The sequence below is a fragment of the Microtus oregoni genome, unplaced genomic scaffold, assembly GCF_018167655.1.
Source record: "Microtus oregoni isolate MIOR12 unplaced genomic scaffold, Mior012 000009F_ref0000495, whole genome shotgun sequence".
Lineage (NCBI taxonomy): Eukaryota > Metazoa > Chordata > Mammalia > Rodentia > Cricetidae > Microtus > Microtus oregoni.
The window spans coordinates 52,285,586-52,305,497 of NW_024543068.1; the positions used below are offsets into that span (position 1 = coordinate 52,285,586).

At 39.4% G+C, this 19,912-nt stretch overlaps 1 protein-coding gene across 1 annotated transcript in view; it reads right to left on the minus strand.

The window, feature by feature from the left end:
* Meox2 (mesenchyme homeobox 2) overlaps positions 1 to 17,674 on the minus strand; it is a 51,879-nt gene extending 34,205 nt beyond the window's left edge. The window contains exon 1 of the mRNA XM_041658631.1: positions 16,992 to 17,674. Within this exon, the coding sequence (XP_041514565.1) occupies positions 16,992 to 17,505 (514 nt within the window). The 5' untranslated portion in view covers positions 17,506 to 17,674. The remainder of the gene's footprint in view (positions 1 to 16,991) is intronic.
* Between the last annotated feature and the right edge of the window lie 2,238 nt (positions 17,675 to 19,912).

Here is a 19,912-nt window from a genome sequence, read left to right on the forward strand (position 1 = left end):
TGAGTTTCCATCTTGACTTCCTCATACACTTTGGTGAGTCAAGGTTTGAAGTTTATTTGAATATTTGCACTTATGCTGTCTGCTCGACTAAATATCAGGTGTGGAGACCCAACTATGCCCCCTCTTGCATCTCATATCCACTTCTAAAAATTTTTATTTTCAAGGTTGAAGCAAAAGTGACTTTTGTTTTCCTGGAAGTCTCCTGTTTCAAAGGGCTCAAAAGTGATTTGTTTGTTTCAGAGGAAACGGAGACCATTTGGCGATGACAGATTTATTGGTTAAGTGGACATCATACAAAGCGCTCCGCTTACAGCTCAAGCTTCCCCCTAACCGCACTCTAAATGTTCAAGATAATGTGTGTTTTGGCAAATCAAACCCATTCAATTCAATATAGTCACTTTTCTGAATATGCATGTTTTCCCCCATATACCTGAAGAAAAGAAAATGGGTTATCCTAATTTAGGAAATTAGAAACTGGATGAACTGGTAACAATTAATACATTTTGGAAATAATATAAAAGGCAATATTAAAAAGCATGATGAATAACAAGGATTTATGTAGGAGAGCTGACATTATTAAGAGCCCAGAAGAAACACCCCTCCATATTCCAGGTTATGAAGAATATTAACAAATGTAAGTATTATATATTTGTATTATATATTAGTCATGGATGATATGTTTGTAACCCTTTAATTAAGACTAGGCTTACATCCAGAAAGGTCCACATTTCCATCTGTTCTGGAATAGCTGATCACTTTTTACTAAGGAGACGATTTCACACAGAAAGGACAGTAATGCCTTGTCAGTGAAACCCATTCCTTCCAGAACTAGTTTAAAATAAAAAAAAAAATCTGTCAAACTGCTTCTTCCTGTGTTTCCAGATCAGTAAACTAGCACCTGAATCCTAGCAGGAAGGGTCTAGGAGAACAGATCCATACATTAGCACAACCCATGGGAGGTTAATCGTCTCTAAAAGTAAAGGTTTAGGCATTTGATATCTTCATAAACAAAAGAACATAACTTTAGAGAATAGGTTATATTTAGAAAGCCATGGAATGGATCTGAAGAACAATGGCACTTTTATACACTGTTCTCAAGGCTGACACTCCAATCCTCAATTTTCTCATCCTTAAGACAACACGAATAACTTTGGTTTCAAAGTCTTTTCTAACGTTTTTATTTTACTTTGCTGAAGACAAAACTACAGGCCTTGCACATAGAGGTCAAGCTCTCTACCACTGAGCACTATATACTTGTAGAATAACATTTTGAATTAGAACATTTGAATTTTGAATATATTTACTTTTTTTCTCAATGACTCCCACAAAAAGTTTGGCACATTGTACAAAGGAAGAATTAAGAACATTAACAATAATTCCGTAGAAACAGGCTTCATGCATAGTTGTGGGATCCAAAATCATACCTCCATTTGAAATTATTATATAACAGAGTCATAAGCCAGGACTTGTGAATTGTCATACATATGAATACATGTTACTAAAATGTAGGAAAGGGTGAAAGTAACTGACACAAGTATATCTTTTTTTTTCTGAAGTCTTATATTCTATGAAGATTTGAACATCTGTAGTGGGTTATTATTGCATCAGTGCAGCCCTTGTTCCTGTATTGATCCCTAGGAGCATGTGGGGTGTTGATCAGTCTGAGTGTGCCCTCTGCAGTGTGAAGGAGCAGATGTTCATACTGGAATCAGTGTCCTTAGGGAACAGCAAGCCCAAGGAAGCAGCCATTGCAGAGGTGTTGGCTGGACTGAGATGAGCTATGATTTGATCCTAGTGACCATCCCTTTAAATAACCTTCTCAACAGAATTGCTAAGTAATCCAGTTCTGCTCCTAAGTACTAATGCCACTCCCTAAGGTTAAAAGGCGATTCAAAATAAAGTGCTTCAATTATAAGGTTTAAAATAATAAAACTCAAAATTTCTGGAGAAACAGAGGAAAATGTGGGAAAGTGTTTACATCTGTCCATTGAATAACACAACCATTTTATGAGGAAATCCCTTAAGAATATTTTACTTGTGGCTGCTGTGTTGGGTGAACCCTCACCAGCTCAGTACCTCTTTAGGACATAGTCAAATTACGAATCCATTTCATCCCAGCCTTTTTGAATAACATATTTAAATTTCCTGTTGGTTTCATTTGGTTTTTTTATGTCCAGAATTTTCAAGGCAAGTGATTCAATGTGGAAATTATCCATTTATATTCTGTGTAGGCAGGCACTTAAATTACTTCATTCACTATTGCACTTTCCAGTCCTTGGTAGAGATGTTTAATAACTGTGCTTCTAAGGGTATCTTTTTAAAATTATATTATCTTACCTATGTTTAATTGAGTCTACAAAAAAAAGCAATAAGCCATTAAAAAATGGGAATAAAAATAAATGTATTAATCCAAAACAGATTATCACATCCCCACATTTGGTTGATGAGAGCTACCAATAACATGAGTGAAGTCTCAGCAAAAGAAGGAACTCATAAATTTCAGTCACTGTAAACCAGTAAAATGTTCCCCTATCCTTCACTGCCAATAAAACTTTATTGCAAATTATATTTGGTCTGGACTTACTCTCTTCCAAAAGAAGCTTTATAAAGATGATATCTGCTTTGACAGTGTGTGAGTGTGTATGTGTGTGTTCACATATGTATCATGTTTTCTGTGTCCTTTACAATATCCTGATTGAATGTTGTCATCAACATCTTCTTTCTGTGTTTTGATGAATACTTTCAAGACATCAGTGTGTCTAACATGAATGTACCCGGGAATTTTTTACAAATATATAATATTAACATCATCTTTTATACCACAGATTGTTAGCAGTTCAATCCTTAGTTAATTCCCAATTGTCCTCTATTAATAAATGCCTTCTCTGATGAGCAGCCTGTTCCCCACTGGCACGGAGCTCTGTGGCTATGGCAGTTTATTGAGTAATGTGTGGCCACAGCCCAGATGCCTCACAGTATAGACGTGGAATTCCCATAGTTCACTCTTCCCTACAGCTGCTGCCTCCTCATGCCAAGATGAACAAGCTACCCTTAATGTCTGTCTCAAAAGAAAAATATAAAAAGTGAAAACACTCCCTTTGCCACTTCTGCTTCTTTATAGCTACCTGACCTGCAGTTTTGGAATCCAGACCAAGTTGACCAAAGATGGCATCTTTTGAGAGATTTTTATAGTTAATAATGCTCTGTCATTAATTGCCACTGTCTGATTTTGTTAAGTTTTCATGCTTTCTCCCTGGAAAATCTAGCCTCGTTCCTGGCATGCTCCCCACCCTTTCCCAGAAAAATGTTCTCCTCCCCTTCCCTCTAGAGGCCTAAAAGAATCTCCCTAGCTGACCTTACATTTTTAATATGCTTTTATTATTTTATTCTCCACTTCCAAAACTATAAGTTTTATAGTCAGGCCCATTGTTGCGATTTGTTTATTTTTCATTTTGATTGCATATATATTATTTAAGGATTTAATATCTCTTACTATGTGTTTATTCTGATAACTGCCCAAGTCCTAGGTGTCTATGTATATATGTACATATATAAACTAAATATACATATACATATATATATTTATCACTCAACTAGTAAACGTTAAGATGCCACAAATATATTTTATTTCAATCAATAGTTGATTGACAAAATAAATATTTCTACAAAAGTCTTTCAGGAAAGCAGTCAGTATTTTTTTTTATATATCTTACTGTCAGATGTATTTTGGGGGGGAACTAGCTCTTATAGACCAGGCTGACCTTAATTAAACTCACAGAGATCCGCCTGCCTCTGCCTCCCAAGTGCGGGGATTAAAGCTGTGCTCCACCACCGCCCAGCAGTGTCAGACAGTGCAGATGTGTTTAATCTTCTTGTAGTATTAGATTTCTCATAATTTCTTTCATTGTTTGGAGGTTCACATTCTCATTACCTCTTCACCAACTAAATGCTAAGCTTGGCTCGACCTTTCTGGTAGATTCTGTACCTGCCCTGCCCAGCTCATTAGTAAGCAGCCACGGGTGAGAACTGAATGCTTGAATTTGAATCTATCAGTTGAATTTTTTTATCTTACGTAATTTACAATTGAATAGTCACAGGCAGCCAGTTGCTACTCTACTTCATAGCTTGCTGTTAGGGATTAGTGCATATTTGCAATTATTTCTTGAGAATCTTTTAGACTATATTGATAAACCATGTTTACCATGGCCTGAAAGGATGGTGTGCAGAACTTTTCATTTTTTGATACAGACGCACTGGATAGGTAGTTCTCAACATTGGCCAAACACTGGAACCTCCAGGGAACTTTAAAAGAATAATATGCTTTATTATTTCTTTGATAATTTTTATACAACGTATGTTGATCATAATCACATCTACTCCTATCTCCAAGGTCTCCCAGATTCAATGTCTCTTCCCTGTCCTTTCTGCCATGATGTTCTCTGTGCCCCAGGTGTCAGGGTGTGTTGTAAATGTATTGCTTGGAGAGGCAAGCTCACACTCAATTATTCTCTGCATTTCAACTAGGTAAGGCTTTGTATACTGATTGCAATCTCTAATCCCAGCACTTGGGAGGCAGAGGCAGGTGGATCTCTGTGAGTTCAAGGTCAGCCTGATTTAGAAGAGCTAGTTTTGAGACAGGCTCTAAAGCTCCTATGAAACCCTGTCTCAAAAACAAAACAGAACAAAACAAAACAAAGCAAACCCTTCTTTGATGGTAGGGGAGGGGGCGTCACTTACTCATGGTATATGTTTAACAACGAGAGTGCAGTTAGACTCTCTTAGTTTAGGAAAGTGCAATGCTCATAGAAACTGGGTTCTATAGTCTAGCAGTCACGGGGTGTTGTCAAAGTTTACAAACTAAACCTAAACTCCTTCCTAGTGAGGGAACCTGAAACCCAACCTGACAGTTGCATGTTACCGAAACACCTCAGAACTTTTTGAAAAATGTCAATGTCCTGCTGAAACAATAAGCTTTGTCTGAAAACCATCGATAGCATGCAGTGGAAAGGAAATGGCAAAAAGGAAGTTCCTCATGCCATGCACTGGTGAATATTCAAAATACGGATTGTGAAGGCTCGTCTTTCCATTCTCTGTTCTTTTACTGCTGTGAATTCCAATAATCAATGCAGCAAGGGCCACATCTACTTCATCTGGAACATGCTAGGAGGAGGTCAGCATTTCTGTGAAGTCCAGATCCCTGAGACAGACATGGTGGAAGGAAGGAGCCGACTCCTGAACGCTGTTCTTTGATCTCCAGTCATGACACACATGGGTGTGCAGCACACACACACACCCCAAATAAATACATAGATAAATAAATGTAATTTTAAGAATCTTGTGCTATACTCATGAGTGTGAAGATTTGATTTTTACCTTTCATTATTAATTAAAGGAAAGAGATAATGTTAGTATATGTGTCATGGACTACAGAATTAAAACAAAACCCATAGCCAGAAATGTATGGTGTGCTGAGTTTTAATTTTCTACAGAATAAATTCTGACTTGCTTGCTGTAAGTAGTCTTATTGATAATTTTCTCTTCACCAAATTGTGGCTGAGTGACAAACCGTGATTGCGGTCATGTATTAGTTTGTGCACTGCACACCATCACTACTTCTTTATCATTTTATTTGACATGTGAGTACTGTATTTAAATCCGCCATTTCCACTCCATCCCTCCCTGTAGATCTCTTCATGTACCCTGCCACTACCAAATGTGTGGCCTCTTCTTTATTATTGTTGCATATTCTAAATATAACCACTAAATAAACACTAGTTTTTAGAATTATGTTCCAAGGACTTATGATATAATTTTATGTAAAATATATTTTGAGTCCTCTCTTAAATAAATGTGTACATGGGACTTTAAAGAAAATTTGATTACACGCAAAACTTAGTACACACAAAGTAATATATCTATGAGAGACATTATTCATTCTATGTGTCAAGGTTGATAACTGAATATATATATTGTAAGTGTAGAATTATCACAAGTTCATACAGAATTCCAAGCAGAGGGACACTAATAGAGTTAAAATATCCCTGTATGCTATAGATATTGCATATAGATACCTGCTCACAGAATATTTACTCCAGGAAATCTCCAGCAAATAACTAAGTTAAACCCGGAACAGGTACAAAGACTGACGGTGCTTTTTGTCCATCTGTGTGTTTTGAAACACTGACAGCGCACAAATCACACATCTGGTGAGCAAGACAAGGGCAGCAGCTGAGATCATCACAGGGAAGTCACTCTTAATAACTAAGGCTTAACTTTTGAAGGTTTAGCAAGATGTTAGAGTACTTGACTTCACTGAGAGGAGAGGCATGCTTTTGATTCCTAGCACCACACACACACAGGCATGCACACACACACACACACACACACACACACACAGAGGCATGCACACACACACGTATGCAAATAGAAGTGAACATTTTGTGTTTTTTGAAATTGGCTCTATTTAGACAAGAAATTGAAAAAGAATCCAAGGGAAAATTACTTCTATTTTTCTACTAAATCTGTGTCTTAAGAGAATTAAAGACTCAAATAAGCAAGAGAGGTCAGTGTTGCTGTAGATCCGAGGCTATCAGTTTGACTGTATTCAAAAGAATAGATGAGCCCAGCCTTTTCTAGGAGATAGGTGAGAACAAGACAGGAAGGGACCAAGGAAACCATTTCCTGTTAGAACAGATACAATGGATAGTTGGCACTAGGTTTAGAGATTGTGGCTAATTCTAAAATCAATATAGGTAGAAAGAAAAGGAAGGCAATAGTCTAGAGAAAGCAAACAATACAGCATTTTTTGCAGTTTAGTAAAATACGATTTAAAAAATTACTCAAAATTTCAAAACAGGAAATAGTTTTTCAAATCGGAAGTGGTTACACAAATGACTGTAAATATCTATTATTTGCAATGGCCCACCTGTACATGACATGTGTTTGAAATATAGCATGCTGAGTTACATTGTGTGAGGTGTCCAAAACCCTTACAATTCTTTTCTTACTGTGAGGAAATACATAGCTACAAAAACAAGCTAAGACAGTTTACCAGTGTCTATATCCATAAAAGGAGGATAAAAAGTAACCAAGATAATTGTGAAGTTCAGAGAAAATCTATTCTCACCTAAGGAGAGTGTTTGACCGAATTACCTTCTGTTAACTGATGTTAAAAAATATTTTTACTGGAAGACTAAGTACTTAAGGTTTGAGTTTGAGATTTTCATTGTAAGGGCTCGAGGCTGAAGCTGGGCTCTGCAAATCATCTACCCATCACTAGGGCAAAGGGCAAATGTGACTGAAGTTTCCTGGGCACAGCCTATCAACCTAAGGTAAGCCCTTTCAGAGCTGGGTCCTGACTTGAGTCCAGAGCTCAGTGAACTGTTTAACAGTTGGAGTTTATAATACACCAAGCAAACGGAGAATCCAATCCATCTCTGAAATCAGGGTGGATGAAATGTTCGATGCAACCAGGGCTTTCTTGCTATTGCTAAATCATTGAGGATTTAGTTACTTTCCTCGCTACTTCCATGTTCTGCTAAGGAGTAAGCACTCATTTCAGAAAGTCACTTTCCAGCAATTACACAGTTGAGAATTTGACAACTTTGAAAGAAATTAATTCTTCACTGAGATTTTAATAGTATATTTTACAATATTCAGATTTAATGCTATTATTATTCAAAACGAAGTGCTGAAGACCATCATCTATAGGAACATAAAAATTTTTCTATGAAGTGTTTCTGAATTTTCCACGTTGAAATGTGGGTTTCAGAGATGAAATAAATTAGATAGAGTGTGCATAGCTTTATCTGTTTTTAGAGGGTTAAATATTAAGTGTTCATAACTTAACAATTCAGGGAGTTCGGTTGTCCTGTGTGGTCTTTACCTGAGCCGTATTTCTCAGGAACATAACTATACACAAGAAGAAAAAAATGAAAAATGAACTATTTTTTAAACAAAAAAATTGTCACCAAACAAAACTTAGCTGAATTCGGTGTGAGATATGTTTTCAGTGGTGCTTTTATTTCATGATCACTATTCATTAGCACTTAAACGGAATAAAAAGAAAAATAAAAGAGCTACAGCCCTGCAGTAAGCCAATAAGACAGGGTGAAAATGTACTATCCTTCCTCCCTGCTAACTGAAAGTAGAAATTTCATTGCTCTGTGTGTGTGTGTGTGTGTGTGTGTGTGTGTGTGTGTGTGTGTGTGTAGATGTGTGAGTGTGTGCCTGTGTGTGCATTTGCGTAAAACTTATTCTTTGGTTTTTTTTTTCCAGTATTATAACATTATTGGAAACAGGTTTACTAAAAGCAGCAGGAGATATCCAGGAACAGGAGGTGAGCAGTTGAAGTTGCAGAATGAGAAGTTCTTGCATAGCCTGACAAAATCTGTCTTATATTTCAGGAAGATGCCACTAAAGTTATTCTAGAGACTGAGCAGACTGTTTCCAGTTTGTAGTCATCACGTGGGCTAGCAATGCTTAGTAATCCTATGTCTATAATAAATGAAAATAGGTGTCATAACGGGTTGTGGGCACAGGATGCAAACCCACAATGTGACTGTCCTTTTCCTAGATGATAAAATAGTAAGTACTACTTAAAGAACTAGACATTGCTGCCTCGTGCATGCTCATTCAGCTCATTTCCAGGTAACTAGGGCACAGTGGGGTTATATTTCTGCCCACAGTCATCTAGTACGCCAGTAAAGGAGTTTGCTTTAGCTGTGTGCACCTTGAGTCTCCTCTCCATGTTCTTCTTTGTAGCCTGAGCTGCAGGAGGCTTTTTCTCCGCAGGTCCCCTGTGCTTGAACATATCAGTATTTCTAGCTATGAGCACCAAGACTAGGACATGGTGTAAACCTTGGTGATGGGCACCCACATGAGATCTCAGCCTTGAGAGGAGGCCTCCACCCCGAGGCTGAGATTGTCCTTCAGTGAAGGCTTCCGATTTGTCACCTGAGGTTAGAGCAGCCTGTTGGGTCCTCATTTCAATCAGACCCTGGTGATTCTTCCTTTCCTATTGCCTCCCTGCTTTTCATGTTACATACCACTCATCAGCAAATTACCAACAGATCTGCCTCTGGAGTGTGCCAGGGGCACCCCCTTCCTTGTCTGATATGCTGAGAAAAGACTAGGACAAGTCACTTGTGATTTATTAACTGCTGACTATGTCTGCAAACACAGGAAACAGCATTATCGCTTCTTTATACTTCTCCAAGCATGGATGTCTCCTAGAGTGAGTTGGACAAAGCTCCACTTCCTAAAACCCAACTGTCCTAGAAGAACAAGCATCTATAATTTTCTAAACTTTGGATGTGGATGTTCACACAGCGGTAACTCTGGAAATGTGGGCAGCAGCAGGCTCCAGGCGTGGACGCCTGAACTCTGGCTCTCCTGGCATTTCAGTCTGTCTCGACCGTTTACATCTGCACTCTGCTGCGTTTAATACAGCCAGACCCGTTTACATTTCCAATGAGAAAAAAGACCCTCTCTTGTAAACACAGCTTATGGTTGGGGAGATTTTAATTGTTGAAGGCAGTAAACATACTGAGAGCTTGTTTTACTTTTGAAAAATATTAAATAGGGAAAGATACCTCTTGATATCAATATACTCTGTCAGAAAGCCGTTTCCAAGAGTCTTGCAATATGAGGATCATTTGCCAACTCACTGATGTTTTACAAAAATCACAGCAAAGTTTACTCACTTAGTGTCTGGAGGTTTGGATGGAACAAATCAATTTTTCTGAGGTTTATTGCATAGCTACTAAAATGAATGCTTTGTGGAGTATTCTTTGCATTCATTTGATAAGAGACCGCACCCGTTGTCCTTGCTTCCACTTATTAGGAATACACCTCTGTTTTGTTTGCTGTTTTACAAGCAGCTGAGAATTATCACACCAATGTTCCCTGTGCAGTCCAGACAGCGCAAGAAGCGGTTCTGCAGACTCTGCGTATGTTTTACCTCTGCATTTGCAAGCAACTACAACATTGCAGCAGTAAGTGCGTTTGGGTGACATTTCTGGCTGTGCTTTACAGCTATGTTTTCAAAAACTAAAATCTAGGCTTTTAAAGCTCAACTGACACCTGCCAGCTTAAGTCGGACAGTCCTGTTTGCCTGTCTCCTCCAAACCAGTGAGGTGACTTCATCTTAATTATTTTCCAGCTCTCGATCATGTAAGGTAGCTCTGATTTCTTCCCCCTTGCAGTGCTATGGAAAGCTCTTGAAGTGGGTAGAGAATAATGAGCTAGGGAAAGAGAGAAACAAAAGACAACAAACACGGCAGGGGACTTGACAGGTCGGATTCTCCTGACTATCATTGATTACCAGTTCCAGCTGCTGGAGTCTCCACACAGCTGGGCATGCAGCAAGCTTCTATGTTTTATTCAACATTGAAACATTTAACATATTACAGCCTTTAGTGCAGAAATGATAACTCATGCTTACTATCATCGAGAAATTCATTTTGAATTTTGTCTTGCTATTAATATGCATAATGATCTACAAGACTCAGTATAAACTGTGATATTGCTTTAAATGGGGCTGCAACACTTTACCTAACCCAGAACCCTCTTCCTTAACAGCTGGGCTTTCTACTAAAATAACATCTATGAAAACTAGACCCTATCAATCTAAATACCACACAAAATTAAACATTTCATACTCATAATTTTAATCCGTGCAACCTATACAAGGTTTAATTGGCAAGTTTAAAGCATCTTAAAAATCTAGAAACCCTAATGCTATGGTATTTAAAGAAAATTAAAACAAACTGATTTCATGAAAAAGTGTGAAAGCAGCATTTTCTCATTAAAGCTTTAATAAATGAACAGTTTTAGAACTATGGGTCAAATAAACATGTTACATTTTTCAGCTAATGTAAAAATTCTAAAAATTTAAATAAGTCTCCATCATTTACAAATATCTTAGAATAAATAACTTTTTAAAGTGATATAGCAATATATTTATTAAAATGATTTATTAATCTTATAATATGGCTAGAATAAATAAAACAAAGAAGTTAATTTTTTAGAGCACTTTCCTTCACACAAATCTTTTGTCAAAATGTATAGTAACAACAAGAATTTTGCCTGGTAATTCTAGCTCACATGTAGATATAACAAAACAGTACATCTATAAAATATTTTTATAAACCCTGCAAAAAAAGCCAATATATAGTGTACAGATTATAGAAAGTGAAGTACAAATTTAGAAATGTACTTACAGAGAAATTAAAATCATATAATACATGGGCATTTACAAGTAATGGAATAATTATAAATAATTCATAAATAATACTCTCAATTAAGGATTTTAATTATTGACTATACAAGTAAACTAATAATTAACCTATTAGTTAATCTAATCAAACACAAATGTATATGCATACCACATAATTTTCTGTTAATTTAATAATGCATTTGTCCGAAAGTCTTGCATTAAAATATTCTCAAATATAAAAACAATGTATGATTTTTGAATATAGGATCAATAGACATGTTATGTATTGGGTCTTAAGATTTGTAAAGTTCAGCCAACAATACAGTCCAGCCAGCAATGAAGCTTGTCGTGTAAGCCTGGTGACCTCAGCTTAATCGCACATGAACGCAGAAGAGAAGGGATGACAAAGTTGTCCTCTGATCCCGACGTGCACATGGTGACACATGGGCTCCCTCTATACATCATGTTACATACAGCACACACGCAATGAGGCAGGGAACGCTTCTTAAGCATTTACATACTAAACAGCAGTGCAGTTTTCTAGACGGGCAAACAAATGCTTTATGCTTTTAGAACAAAAGCAAAGCAGGAGGATCTTTTTTGTTTGTTTGGTTTTGGTTTTTTTGACACCAGATTTATTCTGTCTTCAAACAGGTAATGCCTGGGATATGCACTAAAGCCTAGGACCTATGCAACCATTCTGCCGCATAGAGTGAAATATCTCGCAATGATGGCCTCTGAGCCTCCCTGAGGACTGGGGTTTAGTAAGGACAGGTTTTGCTGAAAACTGTGTGCTGCAATGCTCTTGGTTGAGGGCTTCAGTTGCTGCAATGCCCTTGCTTGAGGGCTTCAGTTCAATACAGTTACTCAAAGCAGCATCCATGAGAATTGTATGACAATAACGGTGAAAACCTCAGTGCTCCATTGTCTATATACTTTAAACAAGAGTATTATTAACTCAAAACTATATTAACAACTGAAATATGCAAACAAGATGTGACATCACGTAAAGAGGTGACAGAAAAAAATAACTTTCTTATTTTGAATTCAAACATGAGGACTACCATTGTGGTCTGTGTTTATTTCTCTCTCTCTCTCTCTCTCTCTCTCTTTGTTTGTCTTTTCTTAAAAATAGTTTTAGTGACTCGAGTCAGTTAATAATACCGTGTATTATGATACCATAATACCCACAGAAATGCAATTTAAGTGGCCAGCTAAGCACTTACACTTTTGATATTATGATTATAATCAACGATCATTCTGATCATTTCATTTCCCATGATAATTTTTCCTCAAAAAGTATTTTATTATAATAGAAACTATGAGGACAAATCAGGGGATGTGAAGGAAGTTGAAAATTTAAACTATAAACAATTTGAAAAAGAGACATAAATTACAAATATTACCCCCAGAAAATGTCAAGCATTCTTATTCATAATTTATTTTCCAATACAATGATGTACGCACCCAGTCATTAATCAAACATAGATATGTGAAACTTGTACAACGATGCACAAATTGTACTTTCTAAAATTGGATATTTAAATTTAGAGAGGGAATGTTGTCCAAATCTAATTAGATTTAGATTCTAGTTAATATAATTACTTTTTATCTGAAATAAAAGTCTAAAATTATGTTCGTTCAGCTATTCGTTCATAGACTGACATCTCTCAAACGAACAAAGTTATCTTCCATTACATACAGATTTGTCTTCCAAATTTCCGCAGGTATGACAAAATATTGGCCTATTTTCTATTTAGTTTTCACTTGAAATTCTTATATTGGTGTGATTATGCCTTATCATAAATATAAATTACACTCTTCAGGACCAGGATGAAGGGAAACATATATGATGATATTATTTTTGCCTTTTGCTGTTAGTAATATGCCAACAGGGTATCAACATAGTGATTTTAACTGACACTTACTATAAAAACATGAATGTTTCCTTGTATAGTATCAGGATTTACTGGAGGTGAAATTGCCACCATTTCTCTTCTTGACAGATCTCTTTGGAAATTAACAAAAAATAAATAAATAAACAGATCTGCAGGGAACTGAAATCAATTCCCATCTCTACTCTCATGCTTCCTCTCTGCTTAGTCTTTCAGTCTTAAAGCCTCGAATTGGAAGGATCCTGATCTGATACTGAGACTTACTAACTAAGTTCACTCACTTAGGTCAACTGTGCCTGCATTTGTCTTTCAAAATCAGGTCCCCATTTCAGGATGGTCTCATCTAAAATTAACACTCTAGAAAGTTCCACCATGCCATTTTATATATTAGAGTTTGGAGATATGTAAACTGTTTAAAATTCTCCTGGGTATCCAAGATCCTAAAGATTGTATTTTATCCTAAAGAAAATGCAAAAAAATTATGATCCAGTAACACAGAAATGAAAAACAGAGTTGTTTGTTTTCTTTTCAGAAAACAGGATTATTGGGATATCCAGGAAATATCACACTACAATGGCAGAATTAGGGGGAAGTAGCATTGTTCTCAGGTTATCTTTATATTAGAGACTGTTCTTTTCATTCTGTATAGCCACACACAGAGATTCATATAGTTTGTAACTAAACATTTTGTGTTATAATAGCAATTTGTGTTCTTAAAAAATCTAATATGATTCAAAACTTATTAAAATCTACCTCCCCAAATTACTCACTACATCTTTGAAATGAATATTGATAAAAATTATGACTGAAAATAAAAGGTGTGCTTATCTTTGTTAAACCAAAGGTATGCAAACATTAATGGTATATACTAACTGCCTAAAAACTGGTTAGATTAACTAAATTGAGTAATTTCTGCTTACTACCGTATCACCTGGTATAAGTGAAGCCAAGAAGTTCACAGTATTTATAGACATTTCTCCAAATCACCTGCTTTGTACTGATTCTTTTAAGCACAGCTGTAAAGTTTCGAACTTTAAGAGCTCCTTTGAAGGGCGGGCAGATGCTGGCTTGACTAACGTTACCGGAAATGGAAGGTGGTTCAAAGTTACAAAAAGGTTTATGATGTATAATGACCATGTTATAATTTTATATTAAAATGGATTAATTTTAAGTTTTAAATTAAATAATGGAGAATTAAAGCCTATAAACATTTACTTTTATATTGATAAGCTTTGGGGGTTTATGTAAGTGTGCATTCAGACTTGTTTTCAGAACAAAAATACTGGACAGTGTTATATATTGACATTGTTGCGTTATTTTACTATGGATACAAATGTAAGATTTATACACAATTTCATCGTTTAACACTATTTTCTGGTATTTAAATTTCTATTAGAAATTAATTTAGTTCTCATACATTCACTAGCAACAGGTATGTGGAGACATGGTTCCAACACTACCAGAGTAAAACACTGCATATACTCTCATCTGTAAATACGCAATGATTGTTAAATGCCTGACTTTATAAATTATTGCTACTTTGCACTATGTAATATTTATCTAATGCAGCCCCAAATCTCGGATTGTGCAATATAACTTACTGGACATTTATTAATTATGAAGGTGTGTTGAAATAAATGAGCTGGGCCAAATAAGGTTTATGTACTTATAACAGAGAAGTATTATAACTGTTTTATATGCAGCTTTACCACCTGGTAAGTCAAAATGTTTACACATTTTGTGTACAAATGTGTGAAATGACTCGATCTTGAACTGAATGTTCGCTGTATAAATTGAAATAGGAGATAGGTGACTTGGAGTTAAATTTCCTTATGATCTAATCCATATTAACTTCAAGCCTGAACACAGAAATTGTACTTTCAATAAGTGTACCAGGACAACTGATGTTTGCCAATGATGGTCTGTCCATGAAAACACTTATTCTAAGTCGACACCGGTGACAATATCCTTGCTAACGACCGTGCTTCCCGTTCTTGTAATCTATACTGCATCATGGACTTGACACAAATTTTTATTCTGTTTGCTTATTTCCATCTTCCAAACTGAGAGTCACAACAAGAAAACAAGCTTCGTCTTGCTGTGTGCTTATTCCCCGACAGAGGTGATAAGAACAAAAATTAGTCAATTTTAAGTCAGTTTTTATGAAAATAATTTAAGGAAGTAATTTTTTTAGTCCCACTCTCCCCGTTTCCCCAACAGAAAATAACTTGTGCCTAAACAAAAGTTCCTTCGTGTGCAGACATAATCTTTAGGGTATTGGTCAAGCTAAGAAGCAGGCCACGGTTTCCCCTTGCGGGAGGAAAACTGAGTAGGGTTTTGTGGCTCTTGCTGAAGTAACTACCAACCTGCGGAGGCCATCAAGCATTTCTGCCCATGAATGCCCAGCCTGGGGAACCCCAGTGCACTCTAACGCCTTCATAGAAGTCTTTGCAACAGCTTAGAATTTCATATAGTAGTTAGTGATAACCCCTGAACACTTTCTTGGACATAGCTAATCATTGTGGAGCATTAAAAATTCGCCCTGGAAAATCAAGCTTCAACTACGAGGCAGGGAAAGAAGGGTCACCCCAGAGTGAGGCCAAGAAAAGTTTCTGTCATCTTTTAACATGATATAAAATACACAGCAGTTACTGTCATACACCTGGCCAAAATTGCTTAAAGCACTATTTTTTCCATTCTTTCCAATGCCTAGAATTACAGTTTCCAACTCCCACTAATATAAAAAATTAATATATGCAAACATTTTATTAGTTAAGCGATATCTTCCAACATTGTGCACCAGGTTGCGATGGAACTACAGAGAAAGACTCAGTTAAACAAACGGAGGAGAAGGAGAATAAGAGAACCATCCTAATCCTGAGAAATATAGCTTGGGGCTTTGATGTGTGGCCTGGAAACTTTCAGTTTCTCTGGACTGGCGCAAGGCACTGAGCTTTCAGGCCCTTGGACCCACTGGGAGACTCCTAGTGCAGCTGCTCAGTTCACCCACCCCAGCTTGCCCTAAGGCATCTCCAATGCAGTCAGAGCTGCTGTCTGCTCTCCAGTGCATCTCCAGACTCTAAGCAGCTAAGCAAGGCGTTTAGTTTCCACTTTAGAAGTCCAAGGGGTTTCGTGTTGTTTGTTTGTTTTTCCCTAGGTTAGCAACACGTGATTCTAATCTATTAATAATGATCTTTCTTCAGATTCTTATTTATTGATCCACAATTTTCGGATGTATTCCTTAAATACTTCTAGTTTCCTACATAATGCCCTTTCCGCCAGAAATACAGAATGCTTTTTTCAATTATTGTTGTTTCAAGCAGGATGCTATTTAAGGAACTCCCAGAGCAAAACGTTAAAACAAAGTCAAGCTCCCCCCCCCCACCCCGTCCCTGAGTATTTTGTCAAATCCCAGTAAAAGCTCCCGATATTGCGCAATAATCTGGAAATCCAGTTAAGGATGGGAAAAATATTGCTGTCGGAGTTGGGAGTTTGTAGGGAAAAGCCACACGAAGCGCACGCACGCACACATGCACGCTCGCCCTCAGATGCAGCATCCCAAGGCTCACACCCCTCCCTAGTGAGCATCGACCTCCAGGCTCCTTAACCGATTTTGCAAACTGTCACTCGCTCTTTTTTCGCCACCTCTGGAAAACTAGTTTGCGATCTTGGAGGGCTTTGAACGGCTGGATGTAGATATATTAACCTCAGCGAAACACGTGCTCCCAAATTACAGGGCCAGGGCTGCAAGAACAGATTGGGCCACTGAGCCTGGAACGCTAGGGGTTCCTTAGTTGTCTGCTATTGCCTTCCCGCACCTCCCTGCCCCTTCCCAACCCAGGGAACACTCTCCCTGGGGGTCCTCTGCCCGCACTCACCTGAGCTGTCGCTTTTCCTCTTGCTGCCACTTCGCTTTTCCACATCCGCGGGTGACAGCGCTTGGCGGCCATAGTCCCCTGGTGCACACGCGGCCCCAGTCGGGGTGCTGGAACCCAGGCTGGATGAGTTGGAACACAGGACCGGAGGGCTGCTCCCCAGTTCCGGAGGCCCTCCGGAGTCGGGCTGCAGGCACAGGCTGTGCCTGGCCGCGCTTGGCGGGGAGGACATCTGCGGGAGGTGCCAATTGCTCTGCAGAGCCTGGTGTTGCTGCTGCTGGTGGTGGTGATGGTGGTGATGGTGGTGGTGGTGGTGCCCCCTGTGATGCTGGCTGGCAAACATGCTCTCCTCGTTGGGGTATCCCGCGATTATGCAAGACGAGGAAGAAGTGGAGAGTTCGGGATAGGACATGTGGTCAGATCTTCCATGGAGGGCCAGAGAAGACTGCGAGAAGGGGTGCAAGCCTTGCGCTGTGGCGTGGGGGCTGCGCAAGCAGCCAAAGAGGGGGTGTTCCATGGCATGCAAGTCTGGACTTCCAGGCAGAAGACTTCACGATGGTCCCAAAGGCCACCAAGCTCTGTCACTTTTCACTGGAAATCCTAGAACTTTCTCCCCAACACACACTCCCTAAAAGCCGCGCGTTTGAGCAGAGCCCGCTAATCCCAGTCCTGAGCCTTAGCGGCCAGTCTCCTGCACATATAAACACTGGGACCTGGAGGAGCTTCCCTCGCAGCTGCTCAGATGTCAAGTGTGGGAGAGGTGGAAGCCAAAAGAAGGTGGTCCCAGAGAGCTGCGTTCAGGGGGAAATGGTTCTGAGAGGCTATAAATAGAGTGTAATGTGAGCTGGGGGCTGGCTTAGGAGCCCAGAGCTGACCACATGCAAACTCCCTCCAAAACTCCCGCTCAGTCAGCGCCACCAGGCTCTCTCATTTCCAGTTCCCAAACGCTGGCAAGACCGGAGCGGCTGCTCCACGCCCTCCCTATGCTGGTAGCTTCCACGACAGCCTGTGGAGCGCCCAGAGCCTCAGTCTACAGGGCCCTGGCAATCTGTTCCCTAGTCTCCCAATGGCCAGGCACGTAGCCACTCTAGGTCTCCCTAAGCCAGCATTCAGTGTTTCCGAGTCCCTGAGCGATTCATTGTGCTTAGAACTGAGCTTTGTCAGCGCTTGGGGGTGGGGGGTGGGGGGGGAGGGCTGGGAGTCACCTGCAGGCGCTCCAGGACTACTGCTCGCTGACCTTGCAAACCACAGAGAACTTATAAGAGTTTAAAAAGAAGAGAAAGAGCTCAAGTAGTCTAGATTTTCAAACTCCAACACTTGGAGTTTTCGCGCCCAGGAGTGCATCACGGTTTTCCCTTGTAAATGTCTGGGGATGGGCTGTTAAAAAACTGAAGCCAGGTTGGAGGTTTCTGTGCTGTGCATCAGTGATAGCACAGAGCTGTTCTCAGTGCGGAAAAGAGAGATACCCCGTAAAAGAGTGGATGGAAAGCCTGAAGCAGAGATGGATGCAGATACTGACGCCCTGGCATCACCCTATGCCACTCCAACTGGTGTCCCTTTCCTCCCTTTTCCGACCTGCTCCCACCTCTCTTTACTGGTCCTGCTTGCTCAATCTCCTAACCGGTCTCTCGCCAAAAAGTTTTCCTGGGTCAGGAATAATCTGAAGCAATGTCAAATAAAACGTGTAACTCCCAGCCTCACCCCTCCTAGTAACCCTTCAGAAGCCACTTTGCAGACCCCTGGTATCTTTCCAGAAATGCACCTTCTCCCTCATCGCTTTCCTGTTGAAGCTGATACCACTCTTAATATTCCCCAATTCACTCTGCTGGGACGGTTCAGTTCCCCCAGCTCACAGCCTTCTCCTGGAAATGAACTACACAGCTTGCCATCGGTGAATTGTGAGAGCCAGGGCTGGGATTTGACACCACACCGCCCTTAGCTTGGCCCTATGGGGTCTACTGGGGGTCTTGTCTTTTACCCATGGCAAGCTTTGGGGACAGAAAGTCGGGAAGTCGGAAAGTCCGATCCTGTTTGGGAAGTGTGCATCATGAGGACATCTGTACTCCCTACCCGCTTCAGTGTTAGAGTGTGCCACCACGCTTAACTGCCTTATGTTTATAGTCTGGGTGATCAGAAGATGATGGCCAGGTCTTTGAAATTGCTAATGGGATTAATGAGTACAGCAACCTGAACTAGACATCTGGTTTAAATTAGGAAAAGGTATTGATTAATTTGGAGGGGGTGTCCCTTCGCTTGGCCTGTCCTTCTGGCGTCAGTCTGTTGCCCTTTATTTTAAGAGATTCTGCAGAAGGGCGACTTCCAAACAAACCTTCACTTCCGTGTGAAAAGTCGAATTGTTTTTCACTTCATAGAGATGCGGTGGAGTGGGGGTTGATCAGGAATTCGAAGATTTGTAAGCGCTGCTTTCTTTAACGGAAATTGAGCCCTATTTTGAGGGAAATTAGTTTTGCAGACTTCGTTAGGGGGGGAAAAAAAACCTAAAACTTTTCTTCACCAGCTGCTCAGCTTTTCAGTCTGAGGCGGAGCTGGAACCTGCAGCAAGTCCTTGACGGTAAGGTTCTTCGCCTGTAATTTGGGAATGTAACCCTGAAAGGGGGCACTGAGTGTTCTTGGGGTGCTTGGCTGCTAAGAGTTTTAGGTAGTGTCAGGATGGCGTCGGGGACATAAATCTTAACACCATTTCTTCTGTCGCTGCCCACACCCTTGCTCTTGAAGAATTAAAAAAGAGGGTGGGACATGTTTCCCTCCTATATGACCGGAGTATATTTTGATTTTCTGTCTTCTTTTTATGGTTTCAATATGTGCTCTGACATTAAGTGTGGAAGTACAGGGTGCAATGATAAATTTCCTTCCTATACACCCTGAGCATCTCAGTTAACCCTGGGTTTTGAAAGCATTAGGTT